The sequence below is a fragment of the Ammospiza nelsoni genome, chromosome 2, assembly GCF_027579445.1.
Source record: "Ammospiza nelsoni isolate bAmmNel1 chromosome 2, bAmmNel1.pri, whole genome shotgun sequence".
NCBI lineage: Eukaryota > Metazoa > Chordata > Aves > Passeriformes > Passerellidae > Ammospiza > Ammospiza nelsoni.
This window is the reverse complement of record NC_080634.1, coordinates 4,256,435-4,274,101: the sequence shown is the minus strand read 5'-3', so window position 1 is coordinate 4,274,101 and position 17,667 is coordinate 4,256,435. Positions and strand designations below refer to the sequence as shown.

The 17,667-nt window shown below is 39.5% G+C and overlaps 1 protein-coding gene across 2 annotated transcripts in view; it reads right to left on the bottom strand.

The window, feature by feature from the left end:
- EPHA6 (EPH receptor A6) overlaps positions 1 to 17,667 on the bottom strand; it is a 597,075-nt gene that overhangs the window by 38,033 nt on the left and 541,375 nt on the right. For both annotated transcript variants that reach the window (XM_059493881.1, XM_059493882.1), the window contains 2 exons: positions 12,330 to 12,391; positions 2,316 to 2,525 (listed from right to left, as the gene is read on the bottom strand). In XM_059493881.1, coding sequence (XP_059349864.1) covers positions 2,316 to 2,525; positions 12,330 to 12,391 — 272 coding nt within the window. The remainder of the gene's footprint in view (positions 1 to 2,315; positions 2,526 to 12,329; positions 12,392 to 17,667) is intronic.

Genomic DNA, 17,667 nt, shown 5'->3' with positions numbered 1-17,667 from the left:
TCATGTTAGGGTGAAAAGGAAAACAGAGAGCATTTCAACAAAGCCTGTTCTACAATTTCAAGGAAGTCCTTCAGCACAGATAAAGGAAAAAAGGAATATGTCATGGCACTGTTTGTGTTTTTCACAGCACAGCACATCCTGACTAAAAGCAGCTCTAGCCATGATGACCAGGACAGGCACTAACTATTCTGTAAAATGAATTGCTCTGTAGAAAATTACAGTATAAATAATAGCTGAAAGCCTCCAATTCTCATTTGGTGTCTTCCCTGGCCATTCCCAGTGCCTGGCACCAGCTGGGGCCATTATCCTGGGCTCAGAGCTGAGACTGTCCCTTGACTCCTGCCATGGGGCACTTGGCGCCAGCTGAGCTCCTCACCAGGGCCCTCAGCCAGCCCCTGCTCATGTGAGAACCTGCTCAGCTGCAGCCATGTTCATCTTCCCTTTCAAACCTCTTACTAAGAAGCAGTGGGAAGCAAAACAGGTTTTGAGAACTAAATGAAGGAAATCTCTGCTGCAAAGTAAAATCTGGGGTCTTTTTCCCCCCCTAGCTGGCATATTAAAACCAATAGAAAACCTTGTAAAGTGACTTGTTTTTCTCTAAGTCAGCTTGCAGTTTTGTATAGGACTTCTAAGAAATGGAAGTTGCAGCAAAATTATCATAACACCTCTATTTTAGGCCTAAACTAAAAGTAAATATATTATTCTACACATATAAATATATAAGATCTAAAATCCCATTACAATATCTTAATTGAATTCAGTAGATGCACCACAATACTTACTGCAGTACAGAGAAATTAGATGAGTTCCTTGTTTTGACCATACATCACTTTTTAAAGTGGAATAGAAAAAAAAAAGTGTAAAATAAATTATTTAATGTTCATTTATCTTCCCTATTACAATTCTGTCACTGTGCTCTACCATGGGAATATACAAATTCTGCACATTTTGTGAGAGTAGTAATGAGAATGCAATCTGCCTCTGAAACAGTTTTAGTTTAAATGATAGAGATGAAAATTACTCAAAAATCACTTTGCAATTAACTGTTGTGATAATAATTGCATCTGAAATGTAGTTTGGTATCAGGAAAAATGGTGTATTGGAACTTGTCATTTGTCACGTTCAAGAATTTTTCACTTCACTGGAACCCCCCTACAACACCACAAACCAAAATAACCCACCCCAACTCCCCTCACCCAAATCCCATTTTCCAAGGAATTAAGTATTAATAAACTGAGACTTAAACCATGCAAAGAAGATCCTAAATGTTCTGCTAGAAGACAAACTTCAGTGAAATAAAATTAAAATTCTAATTTATGAATGCCAGGCTTGCATTGGCAGTGTGCTTCCAAAAGTGAAGCTGGTAAGAGTCTCTCTTCTCCCATCTCTCTTTGACAAACACATCCTTGTAAAGGAACACAAATTGCCAGAAGAGGAAACAACATGGGAAGAGAGCCTCCACAGCCAGCAAAACCAGAAAGAATGAAAAAGGTCTCCCACTTATACTTGCACATTTGCTTAAAATAAACTTTTGCCAAAGTTTCTTAACACATCCCTTAGCCAAAAATCAAAACAACTTCCCTTAGCACCATGTTTGCTGAATCACATGACTGAGAAGGGAATAAAGCCAACTCCAACTGTTCTTCCTGTGGCACAGACAAACCTGAAACTGGAATACTGTCAGAAGCCAGGACATTCCTCTGGCTGCCCTGGAGGGCTCAGAGACCTTGGCATGGAGTCAAAGACACCTGTGCCTTCGATTTTGGCCCATGGAAACAATTACCAGCTTTGTGTGAAGATTTACAAGCCACAGGGGTTGAATAGAATGATAGAGAATTTACCACAGGGTGAAAAAGTAGAATTTTGGGGATTTAGAATGGGGGTTCAAGAGGCAAGATGGAGGAATCTGGGCATGTCCTGTCTTTCTTTTTTTCTTCTTGTCCTCCATCTCCTGCTGTGATGGTGACACTTCTGGACTGGTTTAAAGTAGAGACAGACTGTCTAACACAGGTGATAGGTACTGGGAAATTACTGTAAATAAAGTACACCTAGTTCTTAGTATAAAAAACTAACACTGCCCAGAGGGTGGCCAGTGTGCCTCAACCTGACCGGCCAGACAGACCTCCACAGAGAAAGAATGTATTAGAGAAGAGAAAACAAACAACCTTGAGAACCAGAGACCCAACTTCTTTTTTGACTGCAGGGCTGTGAAAAAAGACTTTCTAATATCTCAGGAACCATTCCAACAACACGAAACCCAAGAGAACAGAAGAGGCACCAGGCAATCAGCTGCTCAGATTAGATAAGAAACTCACGCTTGTGGTGTAGGCGGCCTCGGGGTCGTCCTCCAGCACCCGTGAGAGGCCGAAGTCGGAGACCTTGCACATGAGGTTGCTGTTGACCAGGATGTTGCGCGCCGCCAGGTCCCGGTGCACGTAGCCCATGTCCGACAGGTACTTCATGCCGGAGGCGATGCCCCGCAGCATTCCCACCAGCTGGATCACCGTGAAGTGCCCGTCGTGCTTCTGCAAGGGGACAGACGGCTCAGATTCCTCCCTTTGTTTCATCCCAGTGAGACCAACCTCAGCTCTGATTTAAAACACTTCTGCTTCACGGATTTTAGGAACTTATTGTGATTGCGTTCAAAAGCTGCCCACTTGCAAGCTTGTTTTTTTTCAAGGACTTAAGTTGCTTGGCAGTGCATCCCATCCCATCTCCCATTGTGCAGCTTCTCCCCCTTTCCTCCACATTTTCACACATTTCACAGTCTTCCTACTGACAACATTTAATAGCTTTCATACTTGGTTACTATGAACGCCTTCCCCCAACATTATTTTTAGTACAAGAATGAGAAAGGACACAAATTTCTTCACTGATGCCCTCAGGAAACAAAGAACCCCCTTTTTATTGTCTCTGCCTTGATTGTCTGCTGTTACCTCACTTTAACAGTATTTTTTTAGGGAGGGTTTTTTTGTTAAAAAAAAAGTCCCAAAATATCCTGAAAAAAATTTTGGGGCTTTAGCTCATGCTCTTGTGCACCTTATACCTAATCTCTGAACACTGGATCAAATGAGGTAGAATTCAGGAATTCCGCTTTGCCAAAATTTTCCTGGCAGATTAAGGTTAAGCTCAGACCCATGAATGCATCAAACTTCTTGACACCTTCTGAAATCTACTGTAAATAAGAGTTATGCTATTAACTGTGCTTTCCCAGGTGGGCAGCCTTGCTGGGCCTCAGTTTCTCCATCTGCAGCATTAAAGTTAACACTTCTCTATGTCCTGCTTCAGACAGCTCCTGAATTATGTGGCAGTGGGGACCTGCACAGAAGTGTGACTGCAGGCTCCCTGCCTTGTTTAGACCTGCCCTTTCTACCATTCACAGCAGACTGTTTTTAGGAATATTTTTATAGTGACCTCAACTGGCAGACATTTAGCTTCTCATGGATTATTCAGTGACCCAAGGCTTTTTATGTTCACAGGAACAGCCAAACAAAATCAACTCCTGCAAACAAGTTAACCTTCCATTTTCTCTTTCAACACTTGTAGCATTGGGCTACAGACAAATAACAAGTTCTGTTCAGCATTCAAGACACTTCTATTACTTAGCTCATGCATTTAAGCAAGATGATTTTTATAGGGGAGAAGCTTATAGGAAGTTCAGCAAATTCATTAGATTCAGCAAAGCAACAGGCTGAACTATGCTTAGCCTTATCCCTGGTCAGCAAAGTATTTCAGCATTCCCATAATGATTCAATGATTTGGGGCCTGCATAGAGCTAGTCAGGATAGGAACATTAAAGACTACACAAAAATCAGAAAGAAAATGGTAAAAGGAGGATACAAACGTACCTTGTCAGCTAGATGACCTCACTGCCTTACTATACTACTCAGCAACATTTGTATTGAAGGAGCAGTGCCAAACACCACAGCCACCTCCCATGAAAGCACATTTCATAACACCTCTTTAAAACCAGCTACTTACAACTGATTTAGAGCAATTTTTCCCCCTTGAATGTGTCAGTGCTTTATGTCAGGGCAGTAAAGCTTCTCTGTCTCTAAAATCTCCTCCAAAGTGGAGGCAGCTCTCCCCAAGGAGGCCGCACCCTCCCTCATTGCCACCATCAAGGCCAGGGATGAGCACCTGGTCCTGCAGAGGACACTCAGCTGAGGCTCAAAACACAACTTCCATGAGTCCTACAGTACCAGGGACAGATAATTTCAATAAACTCATTCCACCCAGCAATTAAGCAAAGAGAGACAAAAGATTATATTGTTACTTACTTTAAGCTGCTTCCTGTAAAGGAAGGACAGGAATTCTAGCCAATATTTTTGTAATGAGGCCACATGGGATTTCTCGGTTTGCCTTTTATTTAATAATTCTAATTGTTCTATTGATTAAAAAATTAGAAAGGTAGTTGCCAACATTTAGTACTCTACACACCTACCATATACGGATTACTTTTTTCAGGTAACTGTAGAATTAGGATTTGGAACAAAGTGCCACCTGAGTTTTGCAGAATGACCATTCGTGCCCCTCTCTACCCCCACAACAAAGCACCAAACTAAACCAACCCCTCAAACCTCTAGATTTTACCTCCTCCTTAACAGCTCAATTTTTTTCAACAAACCTGAGTCATCTGTAGCACCTCCCTTAACCTTTTGTCTTCTTGGATTGCAAGCATTCACTCCTTCCTTTTTTAATTTCTGCTCTTTCGAAGTTACACCATGCTTGGCTGATTTTTCATAAAACATAACCTTTTGTCTGCTCTTTCCAAGTCTCAGTCCTTGCCTTACCAGTAGAGTTGCAATGCCTGACTTTAAAACAATCTCATGTTTTTGCTATTCTCTCCGTTGTTCTTTCAAGTTTTTTTGGGATTCTGCCTTGACACAAAAAGTTAAAGCTTCTTATCTTCACTGTTCAAGAAATGACAGACCTGCTAATGTACCAGCTGCAATTTTATTCTGTCCTCCTTCTCCCTCTGTATGTTTCTCAGAATTCTCTACTGCATCTGTTCGCCTCTCTCTTTTCTCATGCGTGGTTTTAAATTTTTTCACTGCCAGCCTTGCAGTTGGACCAACTACATTTTTACTGTCAGCAGAACAGTCTTTTCTCAATCAAGTCTCTTTGTAAGCACTTGTGCATCAGTTTCCATGCCAGCTGTATCCCCTTACAATCTATAAACTTATCATTCAATACATCAAAATTTTTTTGATATAAGCTGATCGGGATACAGACTATGAGCTATATTTAACCTTTGGAAAATTCAGCTAGGTTGATGAAATTATAGCAGGTAGAATCTGACCTCATATTTTCAGCATTTTTTTGGCCCCCAGGTACAATCCTTTGGCAACTTTCCTCTATGTTGTTTCATCCACTTGGCATATAGGGAAATAAAATACTCATCTGACTGATAGCATGGTTGCTACCCAGGGCTTTATTCTGATTCCCACAGCTTAGATTTGAAGTATGTTTTTGATAGGATTCCCACTGGGCTCTTAAGGGTGTTAATCAATACTGGCAGCAATTCAGACCTCAGTGGACTCACCACATTTATCCTATCATCCCATTAAATTTTAATCAAGCTTTGATGGCTTTTCTAAATAAACTTTTCTCAACAGCTGGGTATAGATGCAATATCTGAGTAGCTGCTCTTGCATTTACGCAGTCCTTAAAAATGCCCTGAAAAAATTGTTTTTAGTCAGTACAGTTTGCTTTTAAGAACCTCATGTAAATGAAATATTCTCCTCATGTTACAGACCTTTCAAGAGCACTAACTTATAATGGGCTGCTGAAGAGGTTCAGTTAATGTAGGGGAAGAAGGAGGATATCCAGACTTTCTCCCATTGCATTTTTCCCTTCAGTTTTCAGCCCCAGTGCCCAGTTTAGTGCTTTTCTTCAAGCCTGTGGAATTTTTCGTCTTCAGAAGTTTTTTTCCATTTCACTATCCAGTAATCTTTTGGAGGTGCGGCCACTGGATTTTTCTGTATTGTTTCTGGAGTTCCATCAATTCCAAAATCCACTTCCTTATGTGCCAAATAACTCAGAAAAATTTTAGGCCTTTATCCTCTGTGCAGAATTTACTACAAATCTAAAAAGTTTACTGCAGATTATTTAGATTTCATTTTAGATGGAGAACAGCACTGAAAATGGTGTGTGTGTGTCTAACTTAGATCATATTCACCACTGACACTTGCTACTGGTCACTGGGTGAAAGATGCAGCTTTTGCTATGCATTTATTGTTACAGTTTTACTGTGCAAAGTAAATGGTGGGACTTTGTCAAGATGAATCTTCCAAAATTCAAGTTGCAGCTTGGTATTTTTTGGAAGAGTAACTCATTCTTCAAACTATCATGTGTGTCACACTAAAGTTTATATTTTTGGTACTAAATGAGGTCAGCTGATAATTTCTTCTTCATTCAACTGTTGATAGAGTTCCATGCAGACTTAATTATTATTAATAGATTCTATTAATTCAATTTTTAATTACTTTAGTTCATTTTAAATGCTCATGAGTGATCCTACACAGAGTGCAGAACAGCCCTACCCCATACTTCTTTCTATCCAAATTCCATTCCTTCCACACAGGATGTAGCAGAAATTTCATGAAAATCATATTTCTTTAGCTGCTCACAAACATCTCATGTGGGAGAGTTTTAAAGCCTTACTGAAGCCAAAGTTTATGAGATCAACAGCTTCTCCCACAGCCACAAAGCCTGAGCCCTGCTACAAAAGGAAACCAGATCTGTTTGACAGAATTAGTTCTTGACAAATCCATGGTGGCTCACACTTATCTCGCTGTTATCATTAAGATGCTTAGACTTTGTTTGATAATTTGTACCAGAAATCTTACAGCAGTTGACATTAAGCTGACTGGCCTGTAATTTCTTGGCTTCTTTTCTCCTCTCTTCTAAAAGACATTCAAAATCCCTTCATTTAAAAGACACTGGCTCTGTTCTGATCTTCTGATTTCTCATTCTTGACAAATTCATAAAGAGCACATTACTGAGAGAGACCACATTACCTTTCAAATTCTTTTTGCCTTCAAATACAAGACCATTTCTTGTGAAAAATTTCTTGCTGCTCAGTACTAAGAATATCTACGGTATTTAATATCTAAGTAAAAATATCTACATATTAAAAATGCCCAGCATTTCTACAGTAAATTCCCACAACAGCATCAGAAACCTTGTTTCATACATCCTCTTAGGAGGGTAAAACACATTGCTTGAGAAAAAATGCTGGCACTGGCACTGTAGCATCAGTGAGAGCTTCTCAGTGCAATCTTAGTTCACTTAAATACATGCTGCTTACAATTTCACTATTAAGCTAATGCAGTCTTTCAAATTCACTTTCTAATTGCTCAGTCCAATTTTAGTGTTAAAAAAAAAAAGAAAAAAAGTATCAGCAGCTTCCAGGTTCCCTGTACATGTTTTCTCTTTTACAGACTGATTTTTGAAAGCAAAATGCCACCTTTATCCTGCCAGGAAAGAAACATGCCTCCAATAAATTCAAGTGCACATGAATACTGTGTGGGAAAGCAAAAGAAGGAATATTAGTTATGAGCTCCAATGTTTTTGCCTCTCTGAATGCAGATAAATAATAACAGGAACCATTAAACTTAGGGAAGGCCATCTGGCTTTCTTCCCCCCACAGCCTACTCTGTCTGGTGAGGCCATGTTAGATGGATATACAACATACACTTTACAACACTGTTCCACAGAATTTGCTGCAAGTGTTCATTTTTGTCTTCTCTCACTTTCCCCCCAAACTTGCTAAATGTGTCTGCCACAGCATCTAAACTGTAGCTGAAAAAAGGGTGAGTGTGATGGCAAAGCTGCTCTGAGAATAACTTCATAACGATTACTGCAAGACACAGCAATATATCACAATATTTTCTCTGTCTAGTAACACTTATCTTAGCCTCTGCTAGGCCAGCCTTGAGGGATTAAAGCTGAATTCCAGGCTTTCATTTGCTGTACAGTCTGATGCAGCTGGTGCTCTAAGGCAATTAAGCTTATTTCTTATAGACTCTTAGAAAAAAACAAAGAGTGTGGCAGCATTTTCACTTACTATGCTTGCCTGTATATAAATCTAACTTTTTTCTACAAGTATTTTAATTTTCTGAAGTGAGTGGAAATACATCAGCACCAGTTTTGAGTAGAAGAGGAGAATTACAATGGCAAATAGCAAAAATGAACAAAGCAAGGTGGTGCTGTGATTACCCAGGTAAAAACATCCCTTCCTTTACCAGCTCTGAGATTCACAAGACTGGAGCATCTTTCAAACCTAAATACCTCTGTCTATTCAGCACACCTTGGACACTGAGCAGGAAACTCCTCTGGTAGTCTTCAGCTGCAGAAAAATACTGAAAGAAGTTCAGTATTCTGGTGACACCCTTTTTAGTTCATTTTATGTGATTCTGTGTAGCCAAACACAAACCTCCTCCAAAAGGCAGCTTCCAGACATGTTCCTTTTCTGTGTTTAAATCCAGAAAAGGATTAAATAATTGCCTGGTGCATGAGGCAGACCACAGACCACAGCCAGCTCAGAGCTCTCCAGGAATCATTCTTCCTAAGAAGCCACCTCACCTTCTAACCTGTTCCTCTCCTTGTGATGCTAAATCCAATTTTTTTAGCCAGGAATGACCCCTTAAATGGAGCTGTGAAAACAAAATGGAGCACATGAGATTTTAATCTGAATAGCCTCATGAATCTGTGAGGCACAGGCTTGGAGAGTGGGCTGAGTGGGGGACAGTGCATTGGGGAAAAAAAACCCCCAACCTTTGGGAAAGGACTTTTGTAGGAATTATTGCAATCATCTCAAAGGCTTGGGTCCAACAGCCATCTCCAACCCACAGCAGGGCATACTGCCAAACTACTTGCTAAAAAGGTTTTGTGGGTTTTCAGCTTTTTTTCCTCTACTTTGTGGTTTTTCTGTATCTCTCCTGGTTGTCTTTCTTGTCTCTTCTGCAGCCTGCATCCACAAGCCTGAGCAAACTGCCCTGTCTAATCACTAACATCTTCCTATCAATACAGAGAGCTGCCCTTTCAACCCTTCTTGCCTTTATTATTTGCCCCATATGCCTATAGAAAAAAGGATTGGTGAGATCTCCGTGACACAGGCAGGTAAAACACAATGACAAAGAGCCCCATCCAAAATCTCTGTGTGAAGCTGCTAACAGGAAATTTACCTGTGTCTCCTCAATTCCCAAGGGTTAGCCACTTTCCTTCCAGGCACAGATTTCCTCTGTCTGGAAGCTGGAAGAGGCTTCTAGCCCCTGAGGAAATGCTTAGCTGGAAACCCACATCCTTTTTCAGAGAAATCTCTCCCAAGTGTTACCAGAAATGAAGCCACATGAACCTCATTTCTGGTCAAACAATTGTTTCATTGATGGCAAATTTCAGGTATACTTTTGTGGGATGATTAACCTACATGCCTCAATCTTACGTGATAAAAAACTCCCAAACAACACTATAAAAAACTACGTTTCATCTTTTGTAAATGAGTTTTATATAATTACAAAAATAATGCAGTATTTCTGAGGAAAATTCAGTGTCAAGTGTATCCAGCAATTTAGGATGTCTGATGAAGCACAATCACTGCAATTAATTACCATCATCTCACAAAATTAGTTCTAATTAGCTGATGCCTTCCCACTTCAGAATATCTCTGAAGCAGTTTCATATTGCAAATCCATGCCGATTTTTTTTTACCCAAAAGCTCAATGTTAGCAGCCAGCAAACAGGATCCTTTGTGGGGTGGGGAAGACGTAATTCAGCTGAGCTTGCTGTTAAATCCATACAAATAGCAGAAAGTGGGCACTGCTGTCTCTAAAGCAAGGAGTAAAGGTTTTTTAGATTTTAGGGGTGAGAGATTAAAAGCTAGGCAGAGGCTTCTGATTTGTGGCACAACCTGTACTGGCATGAAAGCAAATATCCCACCATGGCTGTGGGGAGGGTGATGGCAAATGGAATTCTTCCTCTGGAATACCCTCACGTGGGTCACCACAGAATCTCACATTGAATTTGTAAGACTGACCCATTTTGCAGGCTTTTGGACAAAGACAGATGGAGGGATGTGCTGGGGAATTTTTGCTGGTTGTGGTATGCAGGGAAATATTTCTTAAGGTGAGAAATAGATTTTTTTCCCCTCTGTGTAAAAACACTTTGCACTGGAACAATTGATTCCTTTAAATAACAAGAAAGACAGAACTATGTGATAAGCCCTTCCAAATCCCACAACATTTGTTATAGTCACTGAACGCCTCTCATTAGGATTGCTAAAGATAAAGCCTCTCTGCTGCTTTGTATCTTCACAAAAGCTTTTAAAAATGTGGATTTATATCTGCAGGAAACAAGTATTATTAATGAAGCAGCTGGATTTCTTTTTAAACAGGTTACTTTGCAGCCATTTGCTCTGCTAATTATAAACAGAAATGCTGACATATATCTTCAGCGCTTTGGGATGTTGAATATTATCTAAAGTACATTTAAAAAACCTTTTAGAAGAATAACCCATATCTGAAGTATGAATGGAAGCTGTAAAATAATATACATGAAAAACAGCTGCAGAAATTATTAGCTCACATTTCCCCCCAGCAGTTCTGCTTCCAAATATATCTGATGCAATGTGAGAATCATTGCTCCACAGTAACATCATAATTCTGCTGATGCCACTTTCTATTAAAGTATCCTAATAAGTAGTAACTGTTCTGATACATGAATGCATGTGAAATAAACCTGGAATATAGATATCAGACCAGAGCAGTTCAGAGAAAGGTAATTCTCTCTCATGAATTATTTCAGGACTTGGTTCTGTTCTCTGCTATGAAATTCTGCACGCACACACACTTGCACAGAACAATGCTTCAGGCCCAGACAAATCTTCCTGGGGCACTGCTGAAAAATCACAGAGCAGGAAAGCTGCAGGTGCTCAAATCATGGGCAGTTCCTGTGCTGCAGATGGACAGAGACATGAGCCAGAAAGGAAAGGGGAGCAATTTTGAAAAGCTACCCAGTGTCCAAGACATGGATGATATCAAACACTCCATAAAAATAACTTGGTTTTGAGAAATCATCAAATTATCACAGGAAACCACTGGTATGCGTCTGACAACATAACAGATATCTGTCATGTGTCTTGACAATGGAAAATAAAAATGATTTGGGAGAGTAGGTGAGGAGGACAACAAAGAAATGTCAGAGAAAAATTACTAGGGAATAATCCAAACCAAACAGTAAAGAGAATCAGGGTCTGGAGGTATCTGTGGCAGTGGCTCTGCTGTACTCAGGGCTGTATCCCTTGCTCCAATTGCTCTTCTCTGGTGGCTTTCCCCCTTCCCAACAAGTACTGCCTCCATGGCTTTCTGAAATCCTGGCTGCTTGTCCCTCCTGCTTATTCACTTTTTACCCCTGAGCAGTTCCTTCCTCCTGCTACCACAGAGGAGCCTTCAATCACCCTCACCAAGGTTTTCATGCCAGTATTTCCACAGCTCCCTGTTGAATGTCTCTCCTTTAGGACACTCTTTCAAACAAGTTTCCAAACCCACAGGCCCTGACTCCCCACATCCCAGATTTACCATTCTGCAGGATGGAAATGACAGAGGGCTACTGAGGGCTCGTGTTTACTTTTGTAAGACAAATCTGAAATACTTGACATTAAAATTATCCACACAGGTTCTTACGTCAGTGGGTCTCTGCAGCATTTCCAGGGGTTCTGTTTAAAAAGATCCTTTTTTAGGGTAAGTTTAGCTTACAGAGGGGGTCATCCTTTCCTTTTATATTTCTAAAAAGAATTAAATTCAATTTAATTCTTTAGCCCTTCTTTAATGTTTACTAAGGACCTTTGGTGGTTAATTAATGCCAGGACAATTCACCCATGAACTGTTTTCTAATTCAATTTGTTAAATGCAAGTAGCCATAAATATTATAAATCAATTACAGAGTATATTCTACGCTTCACCAACCAAAAAAATCCTAACAGAGTATTTTTGAAGGTGATTGAGAAAAATGAACCATTTCCATAAGGCCAGGCATTTATGCTTCAATTTATCTTTTCTTTCATAAAAACAATTTGAAATACATTTTGCTAAATACAGGAACACTTTTGTGGAAGAAATCAATTATGCTCTGAAGTTTAAATCTTCTTTTTTTCCAGCTGTGCTCTAATGTATTACTGCACCTCAGAAACATAGCCTGGGGAAAAGGCTTCTATTCTTCACTGGAAATCCATGAATAACATTATGTAGAAATTAATTTATGATAAATGATTTAAAATCTTAACCTAGAATGGTTTCTGGTTCAAATGTCATCAGAAAATGGCACCTCACCCGCAGGAAGGAGTCAAGGGATCCGTTCTCCATGTATTCAACTACAATCATGACTGGTCTGCCTGCAAAATAGCAAAGAGACACATCAGCATTATGCACATATTATGGGGCTTTTGCAATTCTAGCTGCTCTGCACAGGTTATTCACAGTAGCTGAATATGTTAAATATTTCCAAAATTCTCATTAATATCACAAGCAGAATTCCCTGTGTTACTCCTAAGCATTATTTTCTATGCACTTTTTTTTCCTTTTGTTCTTACTAGATTAGCTGAATGCACATCATTCACTTTGGTGTATTCTCCCTTAAAAAAATGATCAAAGAAGAGCCTGCTATCTCCAAATAGCAAAACTTGCCATTTGCCATGTACTATTTTGGAATGTATCTGAATTAAGGCAAATCCCAAATATTCATAAGCTGTGACTGAGTAATTACAAAGTGAGGATCATAATTTTCCTCCAAAAAAAAATCTCAGGGACTTAGGAGAACGATAGTATGGGGTGTCACAAAAAAAAGTTCCCCTAGATCTGCTGTGTGCATTTAGTGTGTATAATCCAGATAAACTCTGAATTCATATGTTTGTAAATACCTAAAATATACACAGTGTTACGCAAATCAAGGTTTGCTCAACCAGCACAGTCCCAGGGTGGCACCATATCCAAACTGAAGCAGAACAAGAGATTACATTTTTTTTTTTTTGAAGGGATATCCAAATGTGAAGATACACTTTTGAAGTGTGTACTTAACTTAAACACCAGCTCACTGCTGGTACCCCTTAGAACAAAGAACAACCCTCTAAAGGTGCTTGACAGGAGAGGGGCATTCAGGCTGCCAACCGGGCTGCACAGCACTTCTTAGAATTATTAATATCCCAAAGCAGCCATTCCATACTAAAAATTAATGAAGAAGAATGTTAATCAGATTAGGAAGAAGGTGAAAGAGCTTAAAATGGCATTATTTCCTGGGAATGCCCATCTCTTTTGGGGGTGGTGGGAAACCAGAGCTGTGCCAAGTGGTGACACTGAGTCCACCATTTCCCTTCCTCACTTCCATACTAGCTGGGCCAATACTTTTCAAGCCCAAAAGAAGACTCTTTCATCACATCACTTTTTTTTCTCTTCTGCTCAAATTATGTTTGTGATTTTTTGGATGAGGGGATGAGAAACAAACACAGTGTTGGGCTGATAAAACATAGAAAGGCATTTTGATTATCCCACCACAATTGTTCATTTCTGTTCAGTTTGGTTAATAGTGCAAGTGTTTATTAAATGTCCACAATGTACAACAGGCCTCAGCCAGGTATTTCTCTTGAGCTGTTACAGTTTACCTTCAATCTAAAAAACTGAATGATCCATTTCTGTGTTTGCCCCAGCATGTTGACCCAGAGAGTTTTGGTTTCCTTATAATGCCCATTCACAGAGCTTAGTCTGGTCTTTATGTAATTCCTATCAATATTCCCTCATTTCCTCTAATAAAATTTGTGATTATTTCTGCATTGATTCTCATGTTCACATTTTACATTAATAAAACATTTCATAGTGTCGTCACAGTACTAATTATTTGTGTGTATGTGTGTGAAAATGCCCAGATGCCTTGATAGTCTTTTTGGATAGCCCTTGGAAGTGAGAAGAATAACCAGCTTCTTTCTTTTTGACTGAATGTTTAGCCTCAGCTGTTGATGTGCATCTGCCCCCAAATCAGTTATTTTCATCTGCACCCATCAGTTATACCCTGGTTTTGCAATATAAACTTAAAAGATACATCACTTTTAAGCTCTTAGAGATCAGAGGTTTTAAAAATTCATGTTTCCTTTACTTCAGTTTGCTAATGATGACTGGTTGTACAGCCCACTCTCTTTAGTTTCAAGCACACGAATGCCCCAGATTCCCTTCCCTTTATCATTTCCTTACTGTCACAGGGCTGACACCTCCACATGAAAGGAAAATCCTAAAACCCAGAGAAGTAAACAACCTGCAGCCTGATGCTAGAGAATCTTCCACAGTGCAAAGTCCTCTTGAGCAAGTAGTAATTTTTCAATAAGTAGGGCTGTAAAGCTGGCTTTTAGATTGCACATTCAGTCAGAAATTTCTCTTTCTGGGTAAATCAACAACTAAAACACCTGTACAGATAATTTGCATTTGAAGGGAAGGACAAATGGAGCTTTAGAACAGCACCCCTGGTTTCCTGTGGGGAATCCTTTAGCACTCTACACTTTCCAGAAGCTGTAATTTTCTCTAGAGGTTCACAGGCCCTCATTGCAGCTTTTGTGCTCCTTAGTTTCACATCCTTCAACACAAATTATTTTCATACTTGCTAAACAGAACTATTAATTCTTCTACATTATCTCACAAAATATTCTTCCCTCCAAAAACCCCCACCTGTACTTCCTTTTGCTGAGACCCTATGCTCCTAGGTTAAAGTAACTATGAAATATATTTATATGCATTCATCTGTGGATTTAAAGAATACAGTCTGGTATTTTTTTTTTCACTGGAAAATGAGGTTTTAAAGCATTCAATTTGAATGACTTGAAATGACATGCCTTAACATAAAATCAGCTCTTCCAAGTGACAGCACAAGAATGGCACTAAATACACCAAAAAGTGCTGCATTTTCCTTCTAACAGCTTGCAGTATATCAGAAAATCACCAAATCATGAATAAATTCAGTCACTTAGGCTGATAGTTTCCCACTGACTCATTCTGTATCACTTGCCATGCTACCTAAATTTCAAATGAAATTGAGGTGGGATTGTGTCAAGACACCACAATGTGTCATGACACCATGAAATAAACCTGGCTCCATCACTTGATTATCTCAAGCAAAAATCTTTAATCTGGACACAAACCTAAATTCTCAAATAAACAGGTCTTTAGTGTGACAGCACTTGATAAAAGCCCCCTGATTTTGACCCAAGTCTAATGCATCCCTGGAGCTATTTATGTATTCCAAGCCAGACTGTGACAGTGACATTTTTAGTCAGCACAGAATTTGTCTTTGGAGCACCTATGGATTAAAAATGTCTCAGCTGTTGTTAGGGTGGCTTGAAGACTTAAAAAGTAAAAAACTCTGGTACACAGTAGAATCCAGTGGGAACTTTTGCCATCAAAGTGGCAACACTGGCTCTACTGCCAGTGTGTTATCCTTTACAGAGTAGTGCAATTTGAGTCCAGAAAAACTTGTATGTGCTGGACCCCTGTACAAACACAAAATACTGCTTTAGTTTTAAAGAGGACTACAAAACTGACTTCAAAAATAGTACTGGGAGATTTCTAAACTAGAGTAGTGTTTGCATCTAAATAAATTTTTTAAAAAGCCTACTACTTAGATTACAAAAATGCATGCTGTTCTCATGGCACGAAAAATTCTTCATCCTCAAAACAAGATCAAGAATGAATAAATGGGAGTGGAGCAGAGAAGTCTCTGAGACAGAGAAGCAAATTAATTTTACAGCCAAGAGCCACACAAGAAAAGGAATGGAAAAAGGACACTGAAAAAGGTGTCAGCTGAAGGTTTGGAACCAAGGAGCTAAAAACTGTGGGTGCTGCTGGAGGAGAGCACAGAGCTGGTTTGATCTGAGGGAGGATGAAATAAAACTGTTTGAAGCTGCCTCAATGATCAAATCAGTCAAACAAATCAGACTTGCAGCAGTTTTAGATGCTTAGCACTGCTGGAATGGGGAGTACTGGGAGAAAACAAACCTTTTAAAGCAGAGGAATTATTATGTGTCCTGAGGCAATAGGTTTGAACCCTAAATACAGATTTTACACACTACATATATCACATTTATAATCTGCAGCACATTATAACAGATGTATCATTTTACTACATATTTAAGATAACAAAAGGAAATAATAACTGTATTTATACATGGCACACACACTGATATCATCCTCACATTCTCTGTTCTCAGATTTTTTGTGAAAGTATAAATATTCCTGCCCCAGACACATGTGGGATATTGTCTGAAGCAGGTTTCCCTCCTTGCACATGGAGTAACTGTGGCTCTGGGAGATCCTTTCAGAGTTCCAGCATCTCAGAAAGCCACACTGAACACACAAGAGCAGCACTGGGACTTGGCATGATGCAGGAAAAGGACAGCCATCCAATTTATCCCAAAGGAGATGAATCTATAGAAGGGGCAGGCACTGTTCACTGTTTTGAGGCAACTCCTGCCTTGTGACAAGAGGCTGTGACTGCTTTGGACCACTTTCCCTAAGAAAGTTGTTCACTGCAGTTCTCCCACTCAGCTGTACTGCAATGCCACTCAAACAAAACCAGAGAAAATGACAAACAACCTGTATTGATGTCATGCCACCCCAGAATATGCTGCAATCTTGTATTTTCCACTGATCAATCCGCTTGTCATTTTTCAATAAGCAGGAATGAAAAAAAAAAACAAAAAACAAAAAAAGGGAAACAACCCCATAAATTTCCAAATAATGTAAAATACTGATTAAATCTGAAATTCACATTGTATATATTTTTAAGCTTTTTTTTCCACAACACAAGATTTTGATAACATGCAATTTAACTGAGTGCCAGAGTGATGAATAAGGAGGAGAATCTGAAGTGTCATATCAATGACAAAATATTCAGCTTGTTGTCTCCTGTTGTCATTTTAAATAATACAGCAAAGCCTCCTTTAATGAATGTTTTATGTAAGATTAATCCTCCAAAAAGGATAGTTAGCATGTGTTCCTTTTCTACAGACTTACAATGAAATCTCTAATAGCAATTATGGGGACAGATTTGTTAACATAAACACACAATCCTCATTCTTTCACTTAAAACAGCACAGGTTGGCACCTGTTCCCTGGTTCATATCAGAAAAAATTACTCCACCACCTCTGCAGATCAGAATCCACGTGGCTCAGGAAATCACCTCCCTATCAGTCATCTCTTCATTCCAGAGCCATGTTCTGCTGTTGGTTGCCAGGGATTTATCTCCTGCTAAAGCAGAGATAAGACAGCCCCAAACACAGGGCACACCCTGGGTGAGGGCTGTGCCTCCCACACTGCCAGGGAAATCCAGGGGAATGCTTGGGAGGCACTCCTGGAGCTCACAGCTGCTCCATTCATTGCACACCCTTCAAATCAGAGCCACTGGCCACGGCACTGCAGCTGCCTCTCTTCTGTCATCACTAAAAATGCATTTGTATGCACCAGAAAAAATCCATTTCAGTGATTGTAAAAATATTTTTCCATTATACAAAACAGGTAGAGGAAAAAAGAAAGAAAACTAAACATTTAAAAAAAGCAAATAGAAATAATTCTGCCACTTTGCATTTTTGGTTTTGCATTGTTAGCCCACATCAATTTACATGAGGCCAATGTGAA